The sequence below is a fragment of the Branchiostoma lanceolatum genome, chromosome 1, assembly GCF_035083965.1.
Source record: "Branchiostoma lanceolatum isolate klBraLanc5 chromosome 1, klBraLanc5.hap2, whole genome shotgun sequence".
NCBI lineage: Eukaryota > Metazoa > Chordata > Leptocardii > Amphioxiformes > Branchiostomatidae > Branchiostoma > Branchiostoma lanceolatum.
In genome coordinates this window covers 33,955,588-33,980,453 of record NC_089722.1, presented here as the reverse complement: position 1 = coordinate 33,980,453, position 24,866 = coordinate 33,955,588, and the positions used below count along the sequence as shown (strand labels likewise).

At 41.9% G+C, this 24,866-nt stretch overlaps 3 protein-coding genes across 3 annotated transcripts in view; 2 read left to right on the top strand and 1 right to left on the bottom strand.

Annotated features, from left to right (window-relative positions):
* Window positions 1-1,272: 1,272 nt before the first annotated feature.
* LOC136420667 (non-neuronal cytoplasmic intermediate filament protein-like) lies at window positions 1,273-5,139 on the bottom strand. The gene is made up of 7 exons (XM_066407717.1): window positions 4,515-5,139; window positions 4,236-4,296; window positions 3,984-4,079; window positions 3,406-3,576; window positions 2,786-2,932; window positions 2,249-2,359; window positions 1,273-1,839 (listed from the first exon to the last, which is right to left on the bottom strand). Exons 1-6 carry the CDS (start codon window positions 4,970-4,972, stop codon window positions 2,294-2,296), a joined length of 999 nt encoding a protein of 332 aa, XP_066263814.1. The 5' UTR covers window positions 4,973-5,139; the 3' UTR covers window positions 1,273-1,839; window positions 2,249-2,293.
* Window positions 5,140-6,071: 932 nt separating this feature from the next.
* On the top strand, window positions 6,072-10,307 carry LOC136420655 (non-neuronal cytoplasmic intermediate filament protein-like). Its single transcript, XM_066407708.1, has 7 exons — window positions 6,072-6,562; window positions 6,761-6,821; window positions 7,383-7,478; window positions 8,173-8,343; window positions 8,969-9,094; window positions 9,604-9,824; window positions 10,037-10,307. The coding sequence occupies exons 1-7, from the start codon at window positions 6,189-6,191 to the stop codon at window positions 10,071-10,073; spliced, it is 1,086 nt and encodes a 361-aa protein (XP_066263805.1). The 5' UTR covers window positions 6,072-6,188; the 3' UTR covers window positions 10,074-10,307.
* An 8,190-nt stretch (window positions 10,308-18,497) lies between these two features.
* LOC136424139 (mucin-5AC-like) overlaps window positions 18,498-24,866 on the top strand; it is a 46,136-nt gene continuing 39,767 nt past the window's right edge. Inside the window, exon 1 of the mRNA XM_066412644.1 lies at window positions 18,498-18,611. The gene's annotated coding sequence lies outside the window, so the exon portion shown is untranslated. The remainder of the gene's footprint in view (window positions 18,612-24,866) is intronic.

The following is a 24,866-nucleotide window of genomic DNA, read 5'->3' as shown; positions in this document are numbered from 1 at the left end:
ATTTTTTAAAGACGTTCACTTGTTCAAGACGAAATGAATACCTTCGTTCTTGGTATGTTTTATTATAATATTAGGCTCTTGATCCTTTGCTTATGAAACGCTTTCAACATAAAACATAACGTATATCAACAACATCTACTCTGACTTTGTGAGCATTAGCACTGGTGCTGAGTTTTAACCTGTTACATTCTAATTGATTATGTAACCTATCTGTGTATGTATCCATGGACACCTGAAAATAACAGGTCAAGGGACCTGATCAGTGTATCTACTGGTGAAATAGATAAATGAAGTAAAGTTTGTCGTCATATAGCTTACCATACGCTTAGTTAACACATGATGGAAAACATGTTTTCTGTTTGTCTAAAAACGTCTAATCGTCTAAAAACTACATCAATGTTCCAATAGACCGATCCCAAAGCCACGCCCCCTGTTCGATTCGAACACCTCCGTCAAAAACAGGGTTTGACGGACCAAACATGGCCGCCGCGGCTAGTTTGAAAATAATGCCACTGACTTCGGTTTAGCTTTTGTGGCACTGAAACCCTTTCAGAGCGGGCCAAATAATAATGCTATGTATTCTTTGTTGAAGGCTGTATCCACCGGGTAGAGTTGTTCAAGGAGGGAGTAGATGTAGTTGCGGTGAGAGCGTAATGTTTTCGGTCAATGTTAAAGCAGTATGCGCCGCATAGCTTTCCCTTGCCGGTGGGCATCAGCGCCCAGTTTCTGACAAGCAGCCGATGCACGTGTAAAACAGGGTTCATATATCTGTGACAGGGTTCCCACTGTATTGACTGCATGCTAGTATTTAGTAACTAAGAATTAAAATGCATCCTTTTACTTCCCTGTTCACTTTCAAGTTAGCCAGTTTCACACACCAGTAACTGAAGAGACGAAACTCTGCGCTAGCGGACTTTGTAGTAGTCAGCATGTGGTACAAGTTTCTTCTCCTTGAGTGCCCGATCTATTTTCTTTTTAAATTCGTTTTTGTTCTGAGCATGCATTCAACCAATACAGTTGAAAACCTGTCCCAGATATACGTACCCTGCTTTACACGTGCAATTTCTGCCCCGCCAACGCTGTTTTTGACGGAGGTCAGGGGGCTCTATGGGTCTTCTATTCGTTCGATATGGTGTTCGACAGGATCGGTCTATTTTGAATTCAAACTTTATTGTTGAATATAGTCATACTTTTCAATATGCAGGAACAGTTTGTCTGGCTCTTATCATGTAATTATCAAGAAATCATCTAGAATTCAAGTGATCGCAGCTGTAACGTTTTCAATGTTTTTATTCTTCAATTTACAAAGCACTCGCACAATGACATGCACAAGATAACATACAAAATAGTCGAAGTATATTGTGACAGAGTTGCAATTCCATACTCGTTATCTTTTCAGTTAAATACCGGTCTCTGGAGATACTGATCATCCATGTCGGTTGACTGGCTAATTTAGTAAACCCAAAAATGCACATTGTACGACCGACATTTGTCAGAACTGAATATCTTTAACTACACAAGTTGGTAAATCCATTACATATCTCAACATTTAAAGTATATTCGTGCAATGCTTGTAAGCCAGTGAAGCTGCGAATACAATGCTTGATTTACGTATCTTTGATACTTTTGATACTTGCTTCTGCTTTTCTTATGACCGATCATGGCGAAGACAAGGAGGTTCGCAGTGAGACGGTCGAGTTGCCTAATAATGAATTGTCGTTCGATTAGCATTGGCAATGCTTTGATGTTCAACATCTGTCACAGTTGTTGGATTCAGCACACAATGTAGACATCCTACTGCTCCGGTTATGCTTAAAGGTTCAATGATCCGAGGATGACCTGTGAGGCAATAAGCAAGTATGTGAATTAGACAGTTCAAACAATGAGATGTGATAGAGATATGTGACTCTGATTGTTGAGGTTCTGGACCAAATAGTTTGGGGTATAATATATATTGTATCGTCGATGCTATAGGTGTAAACAACATTTCCTTTAGTCATTCTTTATTAAAGGTGCTCACTGCAAGATTGGGACGATGTTAGCGTCAGTTTCCTGGGCATTTATTAACACATTACGTTGAATCAAGCTTATGGCGTTGTACAGCTATTTAGGGAGTAATATGAACATGTAGAAAAACTGCTGTTTTCATCCATGGCCAGCTAGCGTGTATCTATTTGTACCACCAAAAAAAAGGGACGTTGGTGCGGGTTGCCTAGGCACACTGACATACATTCATAGTTTTACTGACCTTCTCGTTGTGTGCGAGTTACATTGGTCTGCAGCATGTACAGTATTAGAACATTCCTCTCTGGGTGGTCATCGTTATTTGTTGGACACCGGTAGATGAAGATGACGAGCTCTGCGAATAGAAGTCAACGCTAAGTCATGTTTTATTTAATCAACTACGTCTACAACGTAAAAGACTTTGATGTCCTTGAGAATGGTTTCTCTTTCACTTTATGTACAGTTTTGGGTTATCAACTTCTCATTACGTCTTGATTAAAGATTCCCTGCTCCACAAAACCTTAAATTCCTTCCAAAGTCTTGTTCTATCCAAGAAGAGGTTGTTGCAGGGAAGATTTTGACTTTCTTATTATATGCCCCGCTTTCTTGTCCGACCACCTCAACAACCTGTCGCAGACTCAAAGTCCTTCCCCGTGCCCCTAAGTTCATCTATCACTGAATTGGTGAAGGAGATGGTTGTTGGGGAGTTTGGACACAAACAGGGTGCATCATAAGAATGTCACAACCTTCACAATCAAGCTCTGCTAGAGAGAAACTTCACCTGGCTTTGCAGGGTCTCAGTGCTGGTCATGACGGTGTTGAGCTGGCCTCGCAGCTCAGACAACTCCTTACAGGAGGTGATGAGTTCACCCCTGGCGGCCAGCATCGTCTTGCTGTCCCGCTCCCGTTCGAGCTCAAGCTCGGTGAACTGTGAGGAAACACAAACAGGAAGATTGTACCTCAAGTCAGTTGCTAGTAATGGACATTCACTGCTGGTATACTTTCATTTCAATGACGTCGTGTTGGCGTAGCGGTTAAGGTGCTTGTCACGTAATACGACTTTCCAATTTCTACCCAGGTGTAAAAATGGGTGCCATACTCCAGTTGAGGAGGCAAAAATCGATGAAAGGAGAGCGTCGGGCTTTGCCTTCCAACCGTGCCCTAACGGTGGATAACAACGTTAACCCACTGCTCCTACGGCATGCCTTCATTTTATACTTCCATTCTTTGAATCAATACTGACAAACCTGCTACATTTTGTTACAAAACTGCCAGTTTTTTTGTTTGTTTCTGACCAGAAATTCTCTTGGCTTTATCACAGCAAACATAACATAGCCATCAAAACAAATGTCAAAGATCCCGATGCATGGCAACACAGCATGTAATTTTTTTGTGTTTCACCTTCTCCTTGTACTTGGCCTCTGCTTCCTCCTGAGTGTCCCGGCAAAAGTTTTCGTAGATCTGCCGCAGGTCATACAGTTCAGCGATGACATCAGGTCCAGCTTCCTGGGTCTGCTCCACGGCGACAATGGACAGGCTCTGGTTCAACTGGTCTTGAAGTTGTTTCAGTTCCTGCAATTTACAATTAGGAACTCATGGGAATATCCAGATTTATGACATTTCCAAGGCATAGATAGCTCTTTGTTCTTTACCCGGTTAGGTCCCCATTGTACCGGACGGCGAACGCGCTTCGACCGCGTTGTACCCCAATAGGGATTTGTGTAACTCTTTTAATTAAAATCATGTGATCATGTAAAAGCATGTCTAAAATGACAACAAAACACACAAAGCGTAAAAAGATACCTTTTATACACAAGAAATTCGTTAAAATTTGTCAACTCGCTCGGTCGCGATGCGGCCGCAGCTAGGTCACCGCCCTAGTAGAATGTAGCTATTAGTAAGTGTAAGTAGAGTGTAACTAAGCAATGAATCGTGGCCTGAAGGAATGCTTACACTTATATTGTAAAATTGACACGTACCTGCTTGTGAACCGTCACCATGAAATCAATCTCTTCCTGCATAGTAGCAAGCTTGTACTGGAGGTCCACACGTATCAGTGTAACAGCATACAGGTCCTAGAAAAAAGGGAAGAAGATAAATCCTATACATTGATAACTTTGCTACTAAACAGGAAGAATACTGTACAATAAGATATTGCAAACATGGTAAGAACAAGAATCAGATCCATAATTTGATTGGGTATCGACCTGACATGTTAGCATAAGACTTACTTTATTGAGCTTTGCAACCTCAGTATTCAGCTCGGCATGCCAGGCCGCCTCATCCTCCCACCTGTGTAGCAACAAACAGTCAGAAAACATTCAGTATATAGTTGACAACACAGATGGACATAATCATTTCAACTGCTCGACACCTTCTCTTTCCAACTGTGCAGGTAGTGAGCGTTTCCTACACCCATCACTTGCCACATTACTTTTCTTCCATGGAAATGTTACGCTTACAAGACAGGCCTTACTGAATAAATCGGAGCTTGTGCCAAAGCATCTTACTTTTTATTATATTCCTCAGCCTGATCCCTCCATTTGTTCCTCTCCAGCACCATCTTGGCCTTGTCTTCGGACAGCTCGTCGACCAGCTTCCGCAGGTCTTTGGTCTCCTTCTCGTACAGCGCCTTCGTGTGTGCGGTCGTCTCAGTCGCCTGTAGCTTCAGAACCTGCGCCTCCAGTGCGGAGTTGCGTTGTTGGAGGGAGCGCATATTCTGGATGTAGGAGGCGAAGCGGTTGTTCAGGGAGGACAGTTCCTCCTTCTCTTGGGACCGGGCCTTGCGGGCGCCGGCCATGGTCTGCAGCGCGCCGCCCGCCCCTCCCAGCGAAGTGATGACATTGCCCGCTCTGATGGACCGTGTTCTTGCCTTGAACGATTCGGCTTCGCCTCTGTCGGCCAGAGAGGATCTCACAGAGCTACGAATCGCCTCGCTCGTTTTCGGTTGAGTCGTTACGACGGACATTTTGGTTTGACTTGATTCGACCGTAGCTTCTTCTTATCTTTTGTGGATAGTGTAAGGCCACCAAGGAAGAGGTTTTGGCGCACTGCTGCCTTTTACTGAAAACTTCTGCCAGGGATATCACTCTGCAGCCGCCCTTTTTTTCTCGGATTGTATTTTAAGATCAACTACGTAAGCATCACCTGTCAATCACTTCGTCCATGTCCAACCAGGCACATCAGCTAATCCATACGTGACAGCACACATGGAGGGCAAAGGACGTCACAAACTAATGCCTTATATGGACATACCATTTCGCCAAGACGGACTAATGACATTTTTCTTAGACATTAACACGCGGATGACCTCTGCTTAGCACCGAGGTGGACTGTTGCCTTGAACTTCTTGCTTCCCTCTTCCTACAGCATAAGAGATCATTAAAATACATGTAGGCCAAAGAGCATATTACCAGTCCATTACCCATTCGCCTGTACTTCCTATCCCAGCTCGCAAAGCCACGTTTGGCACCTTTGTGCAACGATGATGAACATTTGACTTTTCCTCTTCTTTTGAGAAAAAGGAACTTTGTACATTCACGAGTGTTAAAAGGGTGTCGCCTTGAATCATATCAAATATTTAGTTGCCCTAAATACTAAAGACCTGCAATATTTCTACTCATCGCATTCTATTTTGATGAAACCGTACTCTAGGTACGTTTACAAATGAAATGACGACTTAATCTAATGCATGTAGATAAATTACCAATAAATCCCGTTATTGAAGGACGAAGGTTCGGGTATAGTAACAAAACGATTCAGAGCACATCTTTTCCACTAACAAGATACAAGCATGTTTTCCCTCAAACATTTGATTGCCCTACATACTCTTCAGCTCATCAGCAGTTCACGCATAACTTTCTATATGAAGCCATAGGGTGGGAACGAAAGGTCGCGAACCTGTGACGTGTTTACACATTGGGGCCTGATATGTCCTCTGTAAACTTGGTTGAACCCAGTAAACTATCTGGTGTTTCTATAATCTGGAACAGCGTTGTTAACCAATGGCAAGCATCGTGAGCCAAAGAGATTGACAGCAAGTGACTATGTGATTAAAGTTAAAACTGTGTAAAGAAGCTGTGTACCGGGTAGATGCTCTAGCACCGGTACTGACAACGCCTCGAGGGTCGTGCTCAGACGCCAGTTTCAAAATCAAGACAAGGTCGAAGATCTAAGGAAACGCCATGGCTAGCAAAGCAGCACGAGCGGGCGTTGGCGGTGCAAAGCCCGTTGTCGCCCCCGCCATCCCGACCGAAGGAGCGCTGCAGACCCTCGCTGACGCCAGGGCGACCCGCAGCAGTGAGAAGAGGGAGCTGGTGGTCCTGAACGACCGCTTCGCCAACTACATCGAGAAGGTGCGCTCCCTGCAGGAGCGGAACACCAAGCTGACGACCCAGATCAGGATCCAGGAGGCGCGGGAGGAGACCGACATCGCGGAGCTGTACGAGACGGAGCTGACGGAGCTGAGGGCGCTGGTGGACCAGCTGACTCAGGAGAAGGCTCAGCTGGACGCCGAGAGCGCCAGCTGGCAGGCACGGACTCAGGAGTGGCAGGCCAAGTAAGTCCACAGTATCCTCTTTCATGTTTCACTCCATACCGTAGGTTTACGAATATCATTGAACATAGCTTTTGACCAGAAACTAGAATGTACTGATCGTTTTAACTGACCATGACAGTTTCAGACTCAATATGAGGTTATTAGGGCTAGAGCAAATTGACGTTGAAATGAACATTTATCGATGTGACTACTCGTCAGGTGCGAGACCGAGACTGCCACGACTGAGGCCATGCGGACAGAACTGGCAACGGTCAAAACGGTGGGTCTTCTCTTTCCGCTAAATCCCCATATTGCTGATATGCTATGGATATATCCAACTGTTTAATGCGATCTTTTATATCTATTGTGTTCTTCTAATTTCTCATCCCATTTAGTCACTAGTCTAACTATTTGACCGTTGGGGTACCACAGAAGATCTGGCAACCAGTTTTCTCCTCCCTTCTCGGTTTTCTGTTCATCTTAGTGTTTCAAGTAGTTTCATGCCTGTCAGTTCTTTGATATTATCCCTCGTCGCCTACCTATCTTTTTCCTCCCTGGACGCTTCCTTGCTCGTTTTGGCTCATACCGATCACCGTGACACGTAGTCGTACCACTTCAGTTTTCATTTCTTTACTGTGGTGAGGAGGTGTTATGGTCTTACGGACCGATGTTCGTTTAACTCTAGATCTGTATTGTACGTCAGTATTTTAGATGGCTCCCGGCATAGAATCTTCCGGAAGCATTTCTTCGTTCACTGTGTACTGTACATATTGTAATGGTATGCTAGGTACATGCAAACAGTTGTTCAAAGAGATAAGAGGTTCTGCAATCTGTTTTCCAGGAGGTAGATGCGGCGACTGTGGGGCGTGTTGGAGTGCAAAACAAGCTGACCACCGCGCAGGAGGAGATTGAGTTCCTCAAGAGGGTCTATGATGAGGTAGGCATGTCCTTGTCACCGTGAATAACTTCATCAGGTTGGTTAATGACTGTATAGCAAAGATCTGTATTTACAGCCACATATTCATCAAGAGCCGACGTTTCGATGATCGTCTGTCATCTTCTTTAGGGCAATTCTTACTGGTTCACTGTGCCCTGACTATGTATGTGACAATACGTTACGTTTGGGACCGCATTGTTAGCAGTAACACTTACTTCAGTGCACAGTGAACAAGTCAGAATTACCTTGATGAAGATGGCAGACGGCTCTTGTTAAATATGTGGTTTTGAATAAAAAGACTTTGCTATTCATGTCTTCGTCACGTTAGAACCATCCCGGAATTGTATTTGTGCTCCAGATAAACAGTTAAGGATTATGGAATTTTTTGAACTCAAGCTTGACGCTGTAGATAAAAGACACATGTATCGAATAATACGACTTTTGAATACAAAAGAAAGAACAAACATCCATCGAATGCTTTGTTACTTAAACGTTTAAGTTGCACTGAACTTAGACAGACTGTACACTCAATCAATTAATTTCCGAATCCGCGGGCATCAACTGGCGATACATTTCGGCTGTAGACATATCTCTATTATAACAATGTATTGTATTCATACAATACCATACATACTGCTATACACTCACAACGATAATCAGATATCCTTACCATGTAAGTTTTGCACCATTACAGGAGACGCGTAAGGTGCAGTACCAGTTGAACCAGACCGTGGCCATTGTTAAGACCGAGGCTCCGATCATCACTGGACCTGACCTGAGCGAGACTCTCCGTGAGATCCGCATGCAGTACGAGATCATTGGACGGGCCAACAGGGAGGAGGCCGAGGCCAAGTACAAGCTCAAGGTGAGACCATTACCAATACTGTGATCACAATCAGAAAAAGGGTCCCCACCGGGGAGTTTTCGGAGTTTTTTTTCTTTTTTACTTTCGGGCGTGACCCCTAGCTAGCCCCGTTGGACACCCTGCGGCTATCGGGCTATTTTGGCGCATGTCCGGGTCCTCAGATGTATTTAACTCGTAGTTAGAATATTACCCCAGGACCTGGTGACGAATTGACGCCGTAGGACCATGAAAAGTGAGAAAAAAAGATATGTTATACCGTACCTCACATATATAAAGCGATATCCTAATTATTGGCACTATTCCAAAGTACAATTGTAAATATACTTCCTTGTATACTACTTATTTGTCAACATTGTTATCTTACACTATCTGTTTTCTTTTTCTATAAACAGATTATGTTGCAAATAGCCCTGGGGCAAGGACTCTGGCTAAATATTGACGTAATATTCGAGTTGCATGAACATTGTTGTGTATAATGCATATAGCCAGACGAGTTATGATTCTCGTCCTCTTGAACGGTAGGAAAAATGCCTTTAGTCCAATATTCAGTCATAACTCATAACAAATATTTCAAAACAAAACAAAGCATATTATCTAACGTTGGTATTGTTTTCTTTTTTTCCAGTTCAGCGAGTTGGCCCAGCAGCGGGAGCTGGATAACGAGGCTCTGGTCTCCGCCCGGTCCGAGCTGACCAACCTGAAGAGGATGCTTCAGTCTATCGTCACCGAGACAGAGGCACTCAAGAACAAGGTTGGGTCATCGCCTTACCTTGGTTATGCTACGGTCACAATTGGGCAAAGGGGCCCCAATGGGTAGTTAACAGTTTGTTTATGTGCAATTTCGGGCGTGGCCCCTGGGAACACTCTGTGACTACCGGGCTATTTTTGGCACGGCCGAGCTCCGGGTTGATTTTAACTCGGAGTTCAAATAAGCCCGTGACCCGTTGACAAATAGACGCCGAAGCTTATCATGGGATCACCGAGAGGTACCTCCCAGTTTTCGTAGTCCACCGGGACAAATTTGTGACTTCGACGCCCGGCCGGGGCTACACCCTCTACGGGCACGTTGACCGTAGCATTTCAGCAACATTCCACTCGGGCGGCGACCTCCCTGCAACAGAGCTATTTGACAGATCGATCAGCGAATTTCATAGATTAAAAACGAACCTTTTTTTGTGTTTGTGTGTTTATTGTGTTTTCAGTCCACTGTAGTATGAAATCAGAGAGAAAGTAAAAAAAATGATGTGTCTTCTTTACTAGACCGGGTCCCTGGAGACGAACATCGCGGAGACAGAGGCCCGCCGTCTGAAGGAGATTGAGGAGTACAAGCTGGCGATCGGCGAGCTGGAGCAGCAGATCGAGAAGATGAAGCTGGAGATGACGCAGCACACCGTGGAGTACCAGGAGCTCATGAACATCAAGATGGCGCTGGACGTGGAGATAGCGGCCTACAGGAAGCTGCTGGAAGGGGAGGAGTTGAGGTGGGGTTATTTTCGTAATAACAATGACCTTTATCACATGAATATTCAATCTCAATATGGGCTAATGTTGACATATTTGGATCTTATAGAATCTGAAAAGACTTATGCTCAGAAAATAGAATCTATATCGCCATCGTAAACGCCCATCGCTATTCATATTGTAAACACTCATTTCTTGCAATTTTCTTGTTTGAATGATTTCCACTATACAGGCTCTTCAGCGAAGCCCAACCAAAATGTCAAACGTGAGGTCAGCAGTCAGGTGAGGCGTGAAGTCACGATGGAAATCAAGTCCAGCTAGAGAGGAAGTACTTGAATCGGATGACGTAAAGCTGTGTGACGTCGTATTACATCATTAGCATATATCATCATTTTAATCGTAGCATGCAACGTGTGAACATTTGTTTAAGTCAAACTTGTACGAATAAATCATGAAATTCAAGAGGCTTCTGAAGAATAAACATTTGCTTTGGTAGACCATGACCTAGTGCTATTGTCAATGAATGATTTTTCTTCTTCATTTATGAACTGGAGATAGACATTCGAGAGGTAGCCTTACTATGCTACGGTCACAATTGGAAAAAGTGTGGCGATTAAAAATTATTGCCATAGCGAAGGTGTCTGGGTTGATCTTACTGTCATGTAAGGAAAGTATCAACGTAGCACTTATAGTTCTGCCATAATATTTGTTCAAATCGCACTTAGAAATCAGAGAGGCCTCTGCCAAGTTTTTTGAGTCAACAGAGGTTTTGTTGGTGGGAGGCATGATGTTCAGCACGTTCTTGAGATAATAGATCAACTGTGGTAGGTTGAAAACCCTTTCCAAAGCTAGAATACTAGATTCGGTGCCCTGAGAACTCCCTGACACACTCCCACCAGTACGAAATCGGAAACCACTTAAGTAGGTCATCTGTCATCGACCTGCGTGCTGGGATGCCAGACCGTGCTAAAGAAGGTATAGAATGACAGGCGGGCGGACGGATTCCATACATTCCTGTGCAATTCTGGGAATTCTTGTAAAACGGGCGTAAAATATACTATTAAGCTCGCTCTTAAAGGGCGCCAGACATTTGGAGATAACTTAGTCTTATCATATGTAACAATAGTATTATTATTATTAACAAGGCTAGAAGAGCAACATGTTATTACCCTTAAGATGTGGTACAGCTCTAACGACTCCCTCCTGATCAAAGATTTCGACGACACCGTGGGCAGCATCCGGATAAACTTGGAGCGACCTCCGAGCGAGATCCGTTTCCTTGTGGACGACGCTTCCTTAAAGGAGTTCATGTCTCCCATCACCGACTGGAGGTCTGAGGCAGACGCACGGATAGAACAGATCCGCAAGAGAGACGTCAAACTCCGGTGAGAAGAAATGAGAAATTATACATAACCTATTTAATGATATTTGACAAGATTCAGAAGCTGGTAGCATACGTAGACAAGGATTTGTTCACATTTGCGAATATTTTCATCGGGTTGGTGAATGACTGAATGGCAAAGTTCTTTATTCACAACCACATATCTAACAAGAGATAAAACGTTTCGATAACCGTCTGTCATCTTCATCAGGGCAATATGCTGACTAGTTCACTAGCTATAGTGCAAAGTGAGCCAGTCAGAACTCTCCTGATGGAGGTCGCAAACGCACATCCAAACGTCGATTCTCATTATCTCCATGAAAAATGGAGATATAGTTTTGAGCGTGTCTGTTTGTCTGTTTGTCATCTGTTTGGCAACCATGTTGTGAAGTTGGCACCAAGAAATGCATGGTGCACCAACTGCAGAATTTACATATACGTGCACGCCGACAGAAGACCGAATCGCTTGAAATTGTCACCATAAAATTTTAACTGTACTATGATATTTTACTGTATAGTTGCTGTATAGCACGGTATTTTGCTGTACTTCACAGCGCAATTCAGGAATCCAATGCAATTAATGGTGACCTGTCATCATTTGTAAACATTTGTAAACAGTTGTTAACAGTTGTAAACATTTGTAAACTTTTGTAAACTTTTGTTAAATTTTGTAAACATTTGTAAACTTTTGTTAACATTTGTAAACTTTTGTAAACTTTTGTAAACATTTGTAAACTTTTGTGAACTTTTATAAACAGTTGTAAACTTTTGTAAACATTTTGAACTTTCGTTAACATTTGTAAACTTTTGTAAACTTGTGTAAACTTTTGTAAACATTTGTAAACTTTTGTAAACTTGTGTAAATTTTTGTAAACATTTAGAGATGTAGTTTTGGGTGTGTCTGTGTGTGTTTCCGGACTACTGTAAGCAGCATAACTCAAGTACCTCTTGATATGATGGAATTACGATGATATTCGGTATATGGGCGGGTGTTGAGAAGCCAAAATTCAAGGTCTATTTTGGGCCCCCTGGTAAGTGACCTTGGTACTGCAGCAGAACTTTTTCTATCTTTTGACCTATGGTCTTGATTGTTTGTGTCAGATAGCTTGTGATGTAATGAATAAGTGGTTAAGGTTTGGGCCCCTGGCAGCTTATTCTGGAACTGCATGGGCGTTATTGTGAAAATCTTCTAAGGAGAATAACTGAACAGAGGAATGTTAGATTTCCATATTTAGTATACAGGTAGCTTGGACAGAGATGTAAGTAATGAAGTGCAAATAATGCTAATTGGGACTTAATTGGGGCTTGCTCATTCGCCCCCCCCCCCCGTCATAATTTCCGAACGGTATGATGTATCATCGACATATTTGCAGGGAGTGATGGTCACGTCAAGTCTTATAAATTCCTGTAATTTTGTTGACGTTATGACGTTATATGTCGTAATTACGACGTCATCGATGTGATTTTATTGGCTAAGTAGTGAATTCCCGTCATATCTAAAGGTATTAAACAAAACAGTTTGTATTATTCGATTTAAGGTATGCAAAGGCATACGACGTTAATGGTAAGTACGTTGACGGCAATATGACGGATCCGGCATCTTGGATCGGGCATTTTGAAATTTTTGAAAATCCTTCATGACTCCAAACGACACTGAAATAGACTAGAAATGTTCATTTTAATGTTTCTGGTAAAGAAAATGTCAGGTATTGACGATTTTAATGGCGAAAAAGCCTGCTGATACCTTAAATAGTGATATAGTCCGCCATCTTGGATTCTGACTGATAACGTCATCAAATTAGCATAAATTATGAACATTAAATCATGAAAGTTACATCTAATTACATATGATGTTATACATGTATGAAAACTAGTGTAGTTGTGCAAGAAAACCTGAGAAATATCTTTTTTTTTCAAAAAAATTAGTGATTTTTGCATAAAATGCCTGTCAGAAACCCGTCGCCAGGGCAACATGAAAAATGATAAACTTAAAACCATTATAACAAAATTGCTGCCAAATTTTTTTTAGGAAAAGTCACCATGGTAGTCCTTGCATACATCGTTTGGCAGTAATACGATGTCAAAGTTGACGCGGGAACTTTTAGCCCCCCCCCCCCTTTTTTTTGTAGCCTGTGTACATGTGTGTGTAAACAGCATGACTCAAGAAGGTTTGGATGGATTGTTTAATATTTGGCATGTAGGTGATGAGACCAAGAAACTACTAAAGATAGGGGGGCCCTAGTGACGTATTAAGATACTGCTGCGGAACTGTCGGCTTTGATATCTGGTGTTCTGGATATGCCCTTGTCGTGATTTTTGAGTGGTAGATCATGGGCAATAGGGTACGGTATTTATGTTGGGAACCCGCCGCATTACATGTTTTCGCTCACATATGCTCCCGACGACGGTTTCTCCCGTCATCCTTTGCGTCGCTCACTCCGAAATGCCCCCCCCCCCCCCCATTCGGTTTCTCCCGTCGTCCTTTGCGCTAACGCCCAGAGGAGTTGGTCCGGCTGGTTATTCACATGTTTTTAGGTGTTTTGTAAGGCTTTCTATTTTGTTCCCTTTCGGTTATGTCTCCAACCGTGTGTTTGACAAAAATTCAGAAACTGAACACTTTAAAAAAAACCGGACCCACACATCTGTTTGAATTGTAGTGAGACTGCCCCATTTGTTTATTTATGTACACCATCTGTTTATTTACACTTCTAGGCAAGGCCTTCTGCTGGCCTGTTTCGGGAATACTGTCACACGCCCCGTCATGGAATGTAAAGGATTTACAATTATCCTTACTAATCATGCAGATTAGCTCCTGTTTTCTATAATTAGACATCGATTGTGTAAAGCACCATCTAAGCTCTCTACATACAAAACTTCACGACAATCTCTTCACCCCTTCTCAAGTAATACGTGTCCGAATGTCAAAACAAAAACACCCACTGCAGTTCTAAACAAGCCGCTAGGGGGCCCAAACTTACAGAACTTACTTCTTGTGGCGTGAACTATCTACCACACAAATATCATGACCATAGCACTTTCAGAAAATATGCCACTAAATTTTGAAGCTCCGCTGCAGTACCTTAGGTACTTGCTAGAAGGCCCATTATCGAACTTGACCTTCCTTTCCGTAAACCCTACCCATCTACTAAATATCATACAGATCCATCAAAAGCTTCTTGAGTTATGTTGTCCACAAGAAAATACACATCCACACAAAGCCCACTGCAGTACCGACGGAAAATGCCAGGAGAACCATTTTTGAACTTGATCTCTGTTACCACAACATCTACACACCTGCAAAATATCATAAAGATCCATCAACGTTTCCGTCACTTTTTTCGCCTACATACAAACGCACAAAAATTAAAAGTCTGCTGCAGTACTGTTGAAAAACGCAAGGTAAACCATTTTTGAACTTGACCTTCCTTTGCACAACCAATACACAAAAATCATAAAGATTCATCAAAGGTTTCTTGAGTTATGCTCTTGACATACATACAGACCCACCAAACAGCTGGCTCAACCGAAAACATAATCTACCCCGAGTACTATAGTACTCGGCAAAGATAATCAAAATGAGGCCGACTGACGCCGGCGTCATTCACTTTGCGAATGCGCGAATGGCGCCGTTAAGTCAGTCATTACGCGCCGAAATGATCCATTTGAATGGTCATACGAGAAGTCATAGTTCAGTCACGAGATACCAAATCAGGTCATGAAATGTGTTCACGTAATGCCGACAAGTCAGAACATCACCTGAGGTTCACAAAACAACTTTAACTTCAACTAAAATCTAGATTCTGAACGTCAAAGTTGAGCCTTCCTCAGACAATTCGGACCGGTGGGCTATACAATTTGTATTCACTTGCATCTTTGTATAGATTAAAAGCAGCGCGTGTTTCGTATGTGGCATAGCATTGATACACCCTTAAAACAGCGCGTGTTTCGTATGTGACATTGCATTGATACACTCTTAAAACAGCGCGTGTTTTGGATGTATCAATGCATTGATACACCCTTAAAACAGCGCGTTTCGTTTGTATCATTGTATTGATACACTCTTAAAACAGTACGTGTTTCGTATGTATCATCGAGTATGGGAAGTTTCTATGGTAAGACAGCACTATAGGAACTGTTATAGTCCTTTGCACTCAACTTGTGTAAATAAACTGAAGATATGCGCCAAAAAGCAATTACTCAAACAACTGGATATGATTTTGGAAACGGTCAGACGTTTCAAGTAGCATCCACTACTTTTCGTCAGTGACTGTGAGTAAGATCAGTTGAACAGCAGGTTTATAACCACGAACTATGAATTGATATGCAAATAAGGAGAAGACATTTTTTTAGAAGTCCAATAGAAAGCGAATTAGACAACTCAAGACGAGGTTGAAGTAAAAGGGGACAATAGCTCCTATTGTTTTAATATAGGAGCTAAAGCTGGTTTGCCCCCAAGGCTATGTCCCAAGTGCCAGACAGTTCCACCCTTAGCCCTCCTTTCCTGTTGAGGGTTGGATTGTATATCCTCTCATATATTGCCTCCCTTACTCCACGTTCGAACCAGCGGGGTTCGCGGTCAAGGATATCAGTGGATTCGAGATTGAACGAGTGCCCCTGGTTGTGTTTTAGGTGGTGGGAAATGGCCGAGGAGTAGCGGTTAGCGCAATGTTCTTTGTACCTTTCATTAAGTGATCGACTGGTCTCTCCGATATAAGTGTTGTTGCAGTTGGGTTGTTCACATTTGAGTCTGTAGATGACATCGGCCTTGCTGCCTTTGCGGGGTCGGTCTTTAGGATGTACCAGTCTTTGTCTGAGAGTTGATTGAGGTTTGAAGTTGGTGGCAATGTTGAAGTTTTGGAAGATCCGTCGGAGTTTTTCGGACACTCCTTGTACATATGGAATAGTGATGTTGGCCTTGTTTCTGTTGGTCAACGGTGTACACTTAGGCGTTTTCTTGGACTGGTCAGACGGTTTGAGGGCTTTGTTGAAAGTCCATCTTTGGTAGCCACATTTGCCCAGGGCAAAAGTAGTGGATGCTACTTGAAACGTCTGACCGTTTCCAAAATCATATCCAGTTGTTTGAGTAATTGCTTTTTGGCGTATCTTATTACCTGGATGTCTAATCTTCATCGACGTAACTGAAGATATGCTTATGAATTCAATATGTTACATTTTGTATAATCTGGGAGTGAGTGAATTTGACACAAAGAGTGTGTGCTTCCTTCAAGTGCCATCCCAGGACAACACAACAACCCCTTCCCCCCTCAGTGCCACTCATTTTGTCCCCTAGGGTTAATGGCCTACTCCTTATTATTACATAAACTACACTGACAAATCAGTTATGCAAATAAGCGGATTCTACTGTGTTACGGTTCTTTGCATAACTATGATGGCTGCACGAAATGTGTTCAAGCGTCTATTTAGCACAGACAAGGTATCTGACGAATTCACATAACACAGCACTATGGTGCACACGCAAACATGTCCTTATCCTGACTTGTCTGAAATGCCACTTCGGATTCGTTACAGATCCGTTCTAAGAGGGCCTGCATGGGGGGGGGGGGGGGTAGTGATTACGAATTACGGAAAATTTTTGCCGCCGATTACGAATTACGGAAAATTTTCAGAGCTGATTACGAATTACGTTAAATCATGAGGCTTCCCAACCGACTTAAACACTGATTCAACTATCTAGTTCTGCGTCAAAACTATTGATTTTTATATTCATTGTGGTGACAATGAATCTGGTGATGACCACACTAAACCGTATAACTATAATGAGTAGCCGTGACGGCGCGGCAGGGAATTTCGTATGGGAGGGGAACAGCAAGATATTGCTGAACGTACGTTGACCACCGTTGTCCGAGAAAATTGTGAAAATCTTGACCCCCTGAAACGCTATAACCTTGATTTTGAGTGCCAAATTTTGCTGTTACACTAAGCTATGTTTGATGACATATCTATAAGTGAAAAGAATTTGCAAGAGTTTAATGGTATGGTGCGAGATGCGACGAGTCCCGACATATATCGCGCCGGAGCGGCCCGGCGATTGTACGTGGATCCGAGAGAATACCCGAGAAAATGGTAAAATCTCGACCCGCTCAAACACATTTTGAGGGGCAATCTCTGCACTCATAGTGAAAAGTACACAAGGGTTTCTGCTAGATTGTTTGCCCTCCCGACATATTTTCGTCGGAGGCGTACATGTAACAATTGCAGGTGGGCCCGAGGGCATGCACCCCGAGAATATTTTGAAATCTTTACCCTTTGAAACGCTATTTCCTGCATTTTTAGGTGCACATCTTATTTACGAAAGGGCATGAAGGGTCTAGAAATGAAACGCTCTAACAGGCGCGGTTTGTATGACCCGGAAGTAGATGTGATTATCGGCCCTCCCGAAACCCCCTTGCAGACCGTATAATGACTCAGAAACCTCGCCAGAATCATGCATTTGACGCCCAACTTTGACACGTCAAATATCATCTTCAAGTGTTTTTTGTAACTCTCAAAAGACATCCACGTGGTGGTCTGACTTATGGGCATTACGGGGACATATTTCACGGCCTGATCTGATACATCGCGACAGAACTATGACTTCTCATATATACCACTCAAATGGATCATTTCGGCGCGTAACGAGAGACTCACTTGACCTGTTTGTAGTCAGTGATTCTCTCGGTTTCCGACCAATCAAAGCTGGCCTCGATCGGTAATTGTGTTGAGAGAGTATTGTCAAAATTCAATTGAGTGCTCAAAATAACTACAACATTGCGTAACGGTTGTGGTAATCACTAGATCAATTTGACGGTTAAAAGATAATAGTAGATCACATGACTTATGCTGTTGCATTGAATGACACGTAATGTTGCAATAACTTCAGCGATGAAGAATTTATGACCGCTTAAGGTTAGTCACTTATTCGATTTCTTATGGTTAACATTTTAAACGTATTAAATAAGTTGTCATTGCCTTGGTTTGGCACACACCCTGCTCGTGCACACTTGGCACCTGGGGCAATTTTTAGCCTAGGTTACTGACTCGAGATTGTGGTTAAAACTTGACTAACAAGTTCGGCCTCGAACACGTATATGTACCGTAAAAGTGGAAATGTTGGCGGTGGTTTTAGGTTCACGGCTTTTACCGCGAACTTAAAACCACTGTGAAATGTTTCTTCCGTCTTCTGCCCGCCTCCCCTTGTTTCAACCCCGAACTAAAAACTACCGCATACACTACATTCTCTCTCTGCCGCGAAATCAAATGCTCATAAACATTTTGCCTTTTACAGTATGATTAAGGGCGTTAACTTCATAACAGTGGGTGTCTTCCACTGAAGTACAGGGATTGGCTCAGATTCAGTTTACAATGTATATATACAGAGTTTATATACTCTCTTCTGTGCGGGGACTGGACCTCACTCATGGACAAGGTGAGGTACCTTCTGTTATGATTAGAGCAGGTCCGTTAAGGTTCAGATGAATGTCCTGCAGTGATATTTTCCCACGGGGAACCCTGACCTGGTCACCAGTCTCTATGGGTCGGCTTAGGGGTGTTCTACCGGGCCCAGCAGGGCATATTTCTGTCAGCCTGTCTTCTTAGCTGACATGTTGAGTTTTCACTTGTGGAGCGAACTCATTAAGCCAAGCCCGTAAACCCACCCCGTGCGCTCTAATCTGCCTGGGCGGGCGGGCACCACTGCCAGCGCCGTAGAGATACTGGGGAGCTCCCGGTGGTATGGTTACCAGGCTAGGTGGTGCAAGTGAAGACAACTGGCATCAAGGTCAGATGGTTAAAGATCCATGTTTAAACTGTCGTACTTGCCAGAGTTTGGTACCAATGTAAATGATACAGATGACCATGATTGCAGATATCACTTCGGTTCTCGAATTTGATGCGTTTTTGTGACGAAATTCAGCAGTGCTACAAAAGGAAAATTTGTCTGGAGTGAGTCCATGCGGACGTAAAACGTATAGTTCGGTGCACATAGGACGTTTGCACGGAACACCCAGGTTCAAATGGAAAAAATACACCAAATGTTGTATCTCACTGAATATTAATCATAACTTACTAGTAATCGTCAATCACTGGACTATGTTTGTGTTATTATGTCGTGTTGTTTATTATTACTTGACTGAATATCACCTGACTTCACGTGCTGATTATCCAAGCGAGACGGGTTTGAATAGTGTTTCCTCCTGTGTGTCTATGTGTATGTGTGTGCGTGTGTGTATGCATGTATGTTTGTGTGTGTGTATGCATGCGTTTGAGTGTGTGTGTGGGTGTTTGTGTATGCGCGCGCGTGTGTGTGTGTTTGTATGTGTGTGTTTGTGTTTAAGTGTGTGAACGTGTGTGTGTCTGTGTGTGTATGTGTGTGTGTGTGTTTGTGTATGCGTGTGTGTGTTTGTATGTATGTGTTTGTGTTTAAGTATGTGTGAACGTGTGTGTGTGTGTGTGTGTGTCGGTGTGTGTGTGTGTAACTTGAATACGATATTCAACATAATCTCCAAGCAGAGATTAGACACATGGCAAAATGAGTTTTAATCGCCACATATGCCTCCAATAGATCTGCTTAGAGATTATATTAAGCCTACGTAATTTCGGGTCGTGTATCTGTCATCTGTGTACCCGGTATTACCGCCCTTCGGCGTAACACAACAGCTTCGCAGGCACGCGGTGCGAAAGCAGCTGGTTATATTACACTGAACAGTCTGTCACACCTAACTTTTGCACTTCTGACTGCAATCGTTCTTTAAAGCTATTTAGTGAAGATGTTCCTACAGTGTACCGTACGTATTAGAGTTCGGACCTGTACCTGAAGAATTAGAAAAATTAACATATGTTCTTCTGAACTCCTTCAATAATTTCAGTATCTTTATTCAAAGAAAATAACTAGGTTTTCTACCGCCAAACTCCCGGCCTGCCTAAATGATCTGTTGCATATTAGTTACGCTGTTCCAAGGTGTCACTATGGTCACGTTTGATGTTGTATGAGGCCATGAGGTCAGGAGATCAGTCACAAAATAAGCAAATACTAGGTGTAAATTCATATCGGTACAGTACCGATACTTCGTGATCCGGTATTTTGGACCTGTACCGTTATCAGTTTTTACGGTACAGTACCGGTTCAAAGTACGTATGCACAAGAGCTATCTTTCATACAAAAAACATGAGCCACTTTCCTGTCCAGAACGAGATATCAGAACCGAAAGTTGCGATTCAGTACCAAGGAAAGACACCAGGGGCCAAATACTAGTAATCTCCAAGCAGATCTACACCGGTGCAAAAATCGTCCAGTCAGGCGCCGGCAGTACCGATGCCTGACTGGACCTTCTCTGGCTAGCTTATATGGCTAGACCTTTGCGCCGGTGTAGATCTGCCTGGAGATCAAAATATTATCATCTAATCATCTCCAATTTGTGTCACGTCCTGGTGGGGTGAGGTTGAGCGCGCGAAGATATCATCCAAATAATTAAATCAACATGGCCTAATAAAATACAAATAATGACTCTATATAGAGTCCATTCCAAGTCACCACACAGGTTTTTAAGTGATATTTGTAATTAGTTTGAATTCATTTGAATAAAAGAATGTCTAAGTCACAATAATTATTAATTTTTCAAAAGAATTAGATATGAAATTTTGAATTTGATTAGAATCCAATTAGATGTTTTAGAAATATTTTGAAAGGGACTGCACGCAAAAGTCTTTATGTACAATAATTTCCAAATATCTATGTGATACTTGAATCATACTTCTAAATTTCGAAATATAGGATTTAGGGTAATAGTGGATTTAGGGTAATTGTCCCCATGAAAGTAGGTGCTAATCCAGCCCTATTGTCTGCCTCTTTGTATTTTTAGATGTCACTGCTGGACACTGTTCGGCCCTTTGTGCAAGCCGTCAATGCATGGCGCCCAAGCATAATTTCCAAAGATGTGTGAATTGCTTTCTTCACAGCCCACTGACCCAGTTACAAATAATTGTAAAAAATGGTAGAGAATGGTAGAATGCTGTAACCATTATTCAGAAACTATTAGAACTAGAGATAAATATTAGCTGCTTCAGCAAATATGAACAGGTTTGCGTTTTAGTGTAACTAATCTGGGGAGAGATGAACATAACTGGAAAGGTTACATTTGCAATCAAAGTATTGAAATGCCTGCGTGAATACGTCACTTCATCTCCCTCCCTTGCAAAAACTGACTGTTCTGAAACGGTATACTTTCGCAGATCCATGAAGTTAGACAAAGATGAACATAATGCGATGTAAGTTATTCAGATTTGGAGCTGATTAGCATAAATAATGAGGAAATCCTACAAGCCCGCTATCTTCTATAACAGGACTTTGACACATCTGTAAATAACAATTACAGGGCCTAATTCGCATAATGAATACAAAGTATTAATATTATAAGTCTCAGTTGTTCACACGTGAGGTCAATATGTTAAGTCTAAGGGGGGTTGTACCAATTGACCCATTTAGAACAGAAATCTTTATTGACACAACAAAAGTACAGCGACTTCCGTAAGGTCTTCTACAACTAAACATGCAAACAACAACAATGGGATACAAAATAATTCACCTTAGTACAAGTATAACAAGTATATGAATACTTTAACATGTCGAGTTTAAACTATCACTTACACTACTAGTTCTAAGATCTAAACATTCTCTGATATATTTACCTATTTGTACACAGTAAGGGTTGTCTCCTTCTAGAATGTATTTGAATTTATCTATAGAATGGAATGCATCAAATTCTGTTGAGCAGGCGGAAAGAAGGTTGAACAGCTTTGAGCGCTTATCATGATATCGTGGACAATCTATGATAAAGTGTCGCTCATCTTCAATCTCATTTGGACAGAATGGACAAAACCTCTCGTCACGGGGAATTTTTTGGTATCTTCCGATTTCCACATTTAATCTATGACTACATATTCTTATCTTGGTGATTGCTCTTCGAACTTCGAAATTATGTATATCCGATAGGTACTTTTCTTGTCCGTACCTTTTCTTTAACAAAGAATAAATGGAAAGTTTTGAATTGTTTTGAATAGAAGTACGCCATTTTTGTAAGTATATATCTTGTAAACGGGTTCGTAATTGATCAGTCAACACATCAACTTTGTATGACCTAGGGTTCGTCCATGCATGCCCAAAACCGTTATAATTAAAAATGTCATTTACATGATTCACCCAGTCAGAGTCAGCGGAATGTAAAACGTCGTATGCTTCACGAAGTAGAGTGTCTTCGGGTAAATTTACTAACCGGTGCCAGTATTTGATAAGTTTTATTTTAGCATCAATAATGATTGGGAAAGTTCCCAATTCACCACGAATTCCGTCATTTGATGATTTAGAATTTACTCCAAGTAAAAATTTCTGGAAGCTCATATCTATGGTATCAAATTCTGGGATTTGTTGGGGAAGATGTATATTTTCAATTGCTATGTTGTCATTTTCTAATTTAAGGCCAGACGCGAGTCTTAACAATTTATCCTTATCTGATTTTTTCTTTAAATGAATCACGTAAGAGTTGGTGACGTCAGAACTCACACTCTTTCTTATAGTTGCAGGAGTGCTATTATCCAAATGGAGTTTCTTTAAAAGAGTGGATAGTACGTTTCTTGGTGTGGAATCCAGGATTTGTTTGGATAAAATCAATTTCACTGTTTTAGAAGTTTGGTCAAAACATGTTAATTCTGCCCCATACAGAACAATGGGCCGTACAAATTTGTTGAATAAGCTAATGCCTAACTGAATTGGGATGTTTCTTTCAGAAAATAGAAGTGATTTAAGTTTAAATAGAGCCCTCATGGCTTTAGTCTTTAAAAACTTTCTGGCTGTTTTGAATTTACCCGAAGACGTCAGTGGGACACCAAGGTAAGTATAACTGTCGGCGACGTCTATTTCTTTACCGTATATATAGAATTTGTTTGATAACTTGTTAAGAGGACCTTTTGCAAAAACTAAAACTTTCGTTTTAGATACATTTACACTTAGTTTCCATTTGTTACAATAAGCTTCCAGATTATTCATACACTTCTGGAGCCCCTCCTTAGACAATGAAATTAGAGCAAGGTCATCTGCCCAAGACAAGCAGTTAAGTGATTTGGAACTTAGAGATGCGGCATCGCATTCATTGCCATCAAAACATTGAGGTAGGTCGTTAATAAAAAGGTTGAATAATAATGGGCTGATATTGCATCCTTGCCTAACACCACATGTCGAGACAAAGGGGTTTGACAAGCCATTTTGCAGTCTGACTACATATTTAACATCGAGGTACATGGATTGTAATACACTGAAAAATTTACCATCAACACCATAATTTGACAATTTATGAAATAGACCATCACGCCAGACACTGTCAAATGCCTTCTTCATGTCGACAAAACACACAAATAATTTACCCCTCTTCTTTTGTAGATATTTCTCAATAAGAGCTTTAAGAATAAGAACATTGTCTGAGGTTCGGCACTTTCGTCTGAAGCCGAACTGAGTGTCAGATAACAGACAATTATTTTGCACGAAGTTCTGTAATCGATTATTCAAAAGGAGTGTAAACAATTTTGACAGACAACTTGAGATTGCAATTCCTCTGTAATTATCCACGTTGGATTTGGCGCCTGATTTAAATATTGGTGTAAGAATGCTAGTGTTCCAGTTGGACGGAAACGTGCCGTTGCAAAGAATGGTGTTAAATAGAATAACTAATGGCTGGCATATATAGATACAGACCCAGAATTAATTACAAAGGCAACATTTTCAAGAAAATGCACGATATTTTACATTAGTAAAACATGTGCTTTTGAAGAAGCTGTCATTTGCGCTGCATAGTGTTTGTGAAGTGCAATAATCCGTCACCATAGCCCTTAATCCGTCAGAGTAACCTTTAATTTGTCACCATAACCCTTAATCCGTCACAGTAACCTTTAATTTGTCACCATAGCCCTTAATCCGTCACCCTTGCCCTTAATCCGTCACCATAAACTTTAATCCGTCGCCATAAACCTTTATCCATCAGCAACTCCCTCAAGCCGTCACCAGAGACCCTAATCTGTCACCCTTTCCCTTAATCCGTCAGCCTTACCCTAAATCCGTCGACATAACCCTTTATCCGATAGCATAACCCTTAATCCGTCACCAGAAACCCTATTCCATCACCCTTTGTCTTAATCCGTTATCCTTTCCATTATCCCATCACAATAACCCTTAATCCGTCACCCGAGCCCTTAATCCGCCACCATAACGTTGATACGTCACCATAGCCAATAATCCGTCCCCACAACCCTTAATCCGTCACCATATATCTTAATCCGTCAATCTTGCCCTTAATCCATCATCATAATACTTAATCCGTCACGAGAGCTTTTAATCCTTTAGCATTGCCCTTATACCGTCACTGTATTCCATTATTCGTTAGCATATCCCTTATTTCGTCATCCTTTAACTTAATCCACCATCCTTACCCTTTATTCGTCACCTTAGCCCTTAATCCGTTACCCTTTCCCTTAATCTGTCATCATTTCCCATTCATCCGTCACTATAACCCTTAGTCCGTCATCCTAGATTTTAATCCACTGCCCTTGACCTTAATAAGCTATTCTTGCTCTTAATCCGTCTCCATAACCCTTAATCCGTCACGAAGGCCTTTAATCCCTCAGCATTGCCCTTATTTCA

Bases quoted from the DNA above. Each gene is read 5' to 3' on its own strand.
- LOC136420667 (XM_066407717.1), bottom strand. From the start codon at position 4,972: ATGTCCGTCGTAACGACTCAACCGAAAACGAGCGAGGCGATTCGTAGC. The intron at 4,297-4,514 runs GTAAGATGCTTT...GTTGCTACACAG, and splicing joins GCTGAGGAATATAATAAAAA to GTGGGAGGATGAGGCGGCCT. The intron at 4,080-4,235 runs GTAAGTCTTATG...CCTTTTTTCTAG, and splicing joins AGGTTGCAAAGCTCAATAAA to GACCTGTATGCTGTTACACT.
- LOC136420655 (XM_066407708.1), top strand. From the start codon at position 6,189: ATGGCTAGCAAAGCAGCACGAGCGGGCGTTGGCGGTGCAAAGCCCGTT. The intron at 7,479-8,172 runs GTAGGCATGTCC...GCACCATTACAG, and splicing joins TCAAGAGGGTCTATGATGAG to GAGACGCGTAAGGTGCAGTA. The intron at 9,825-10,036 runs GTGGGGTTATTT...TCCACTATACAG, and splicing joins CTGGAAGGGGAGGAGTTGAG to GCTCTTCAGCGAAGCCCAAC.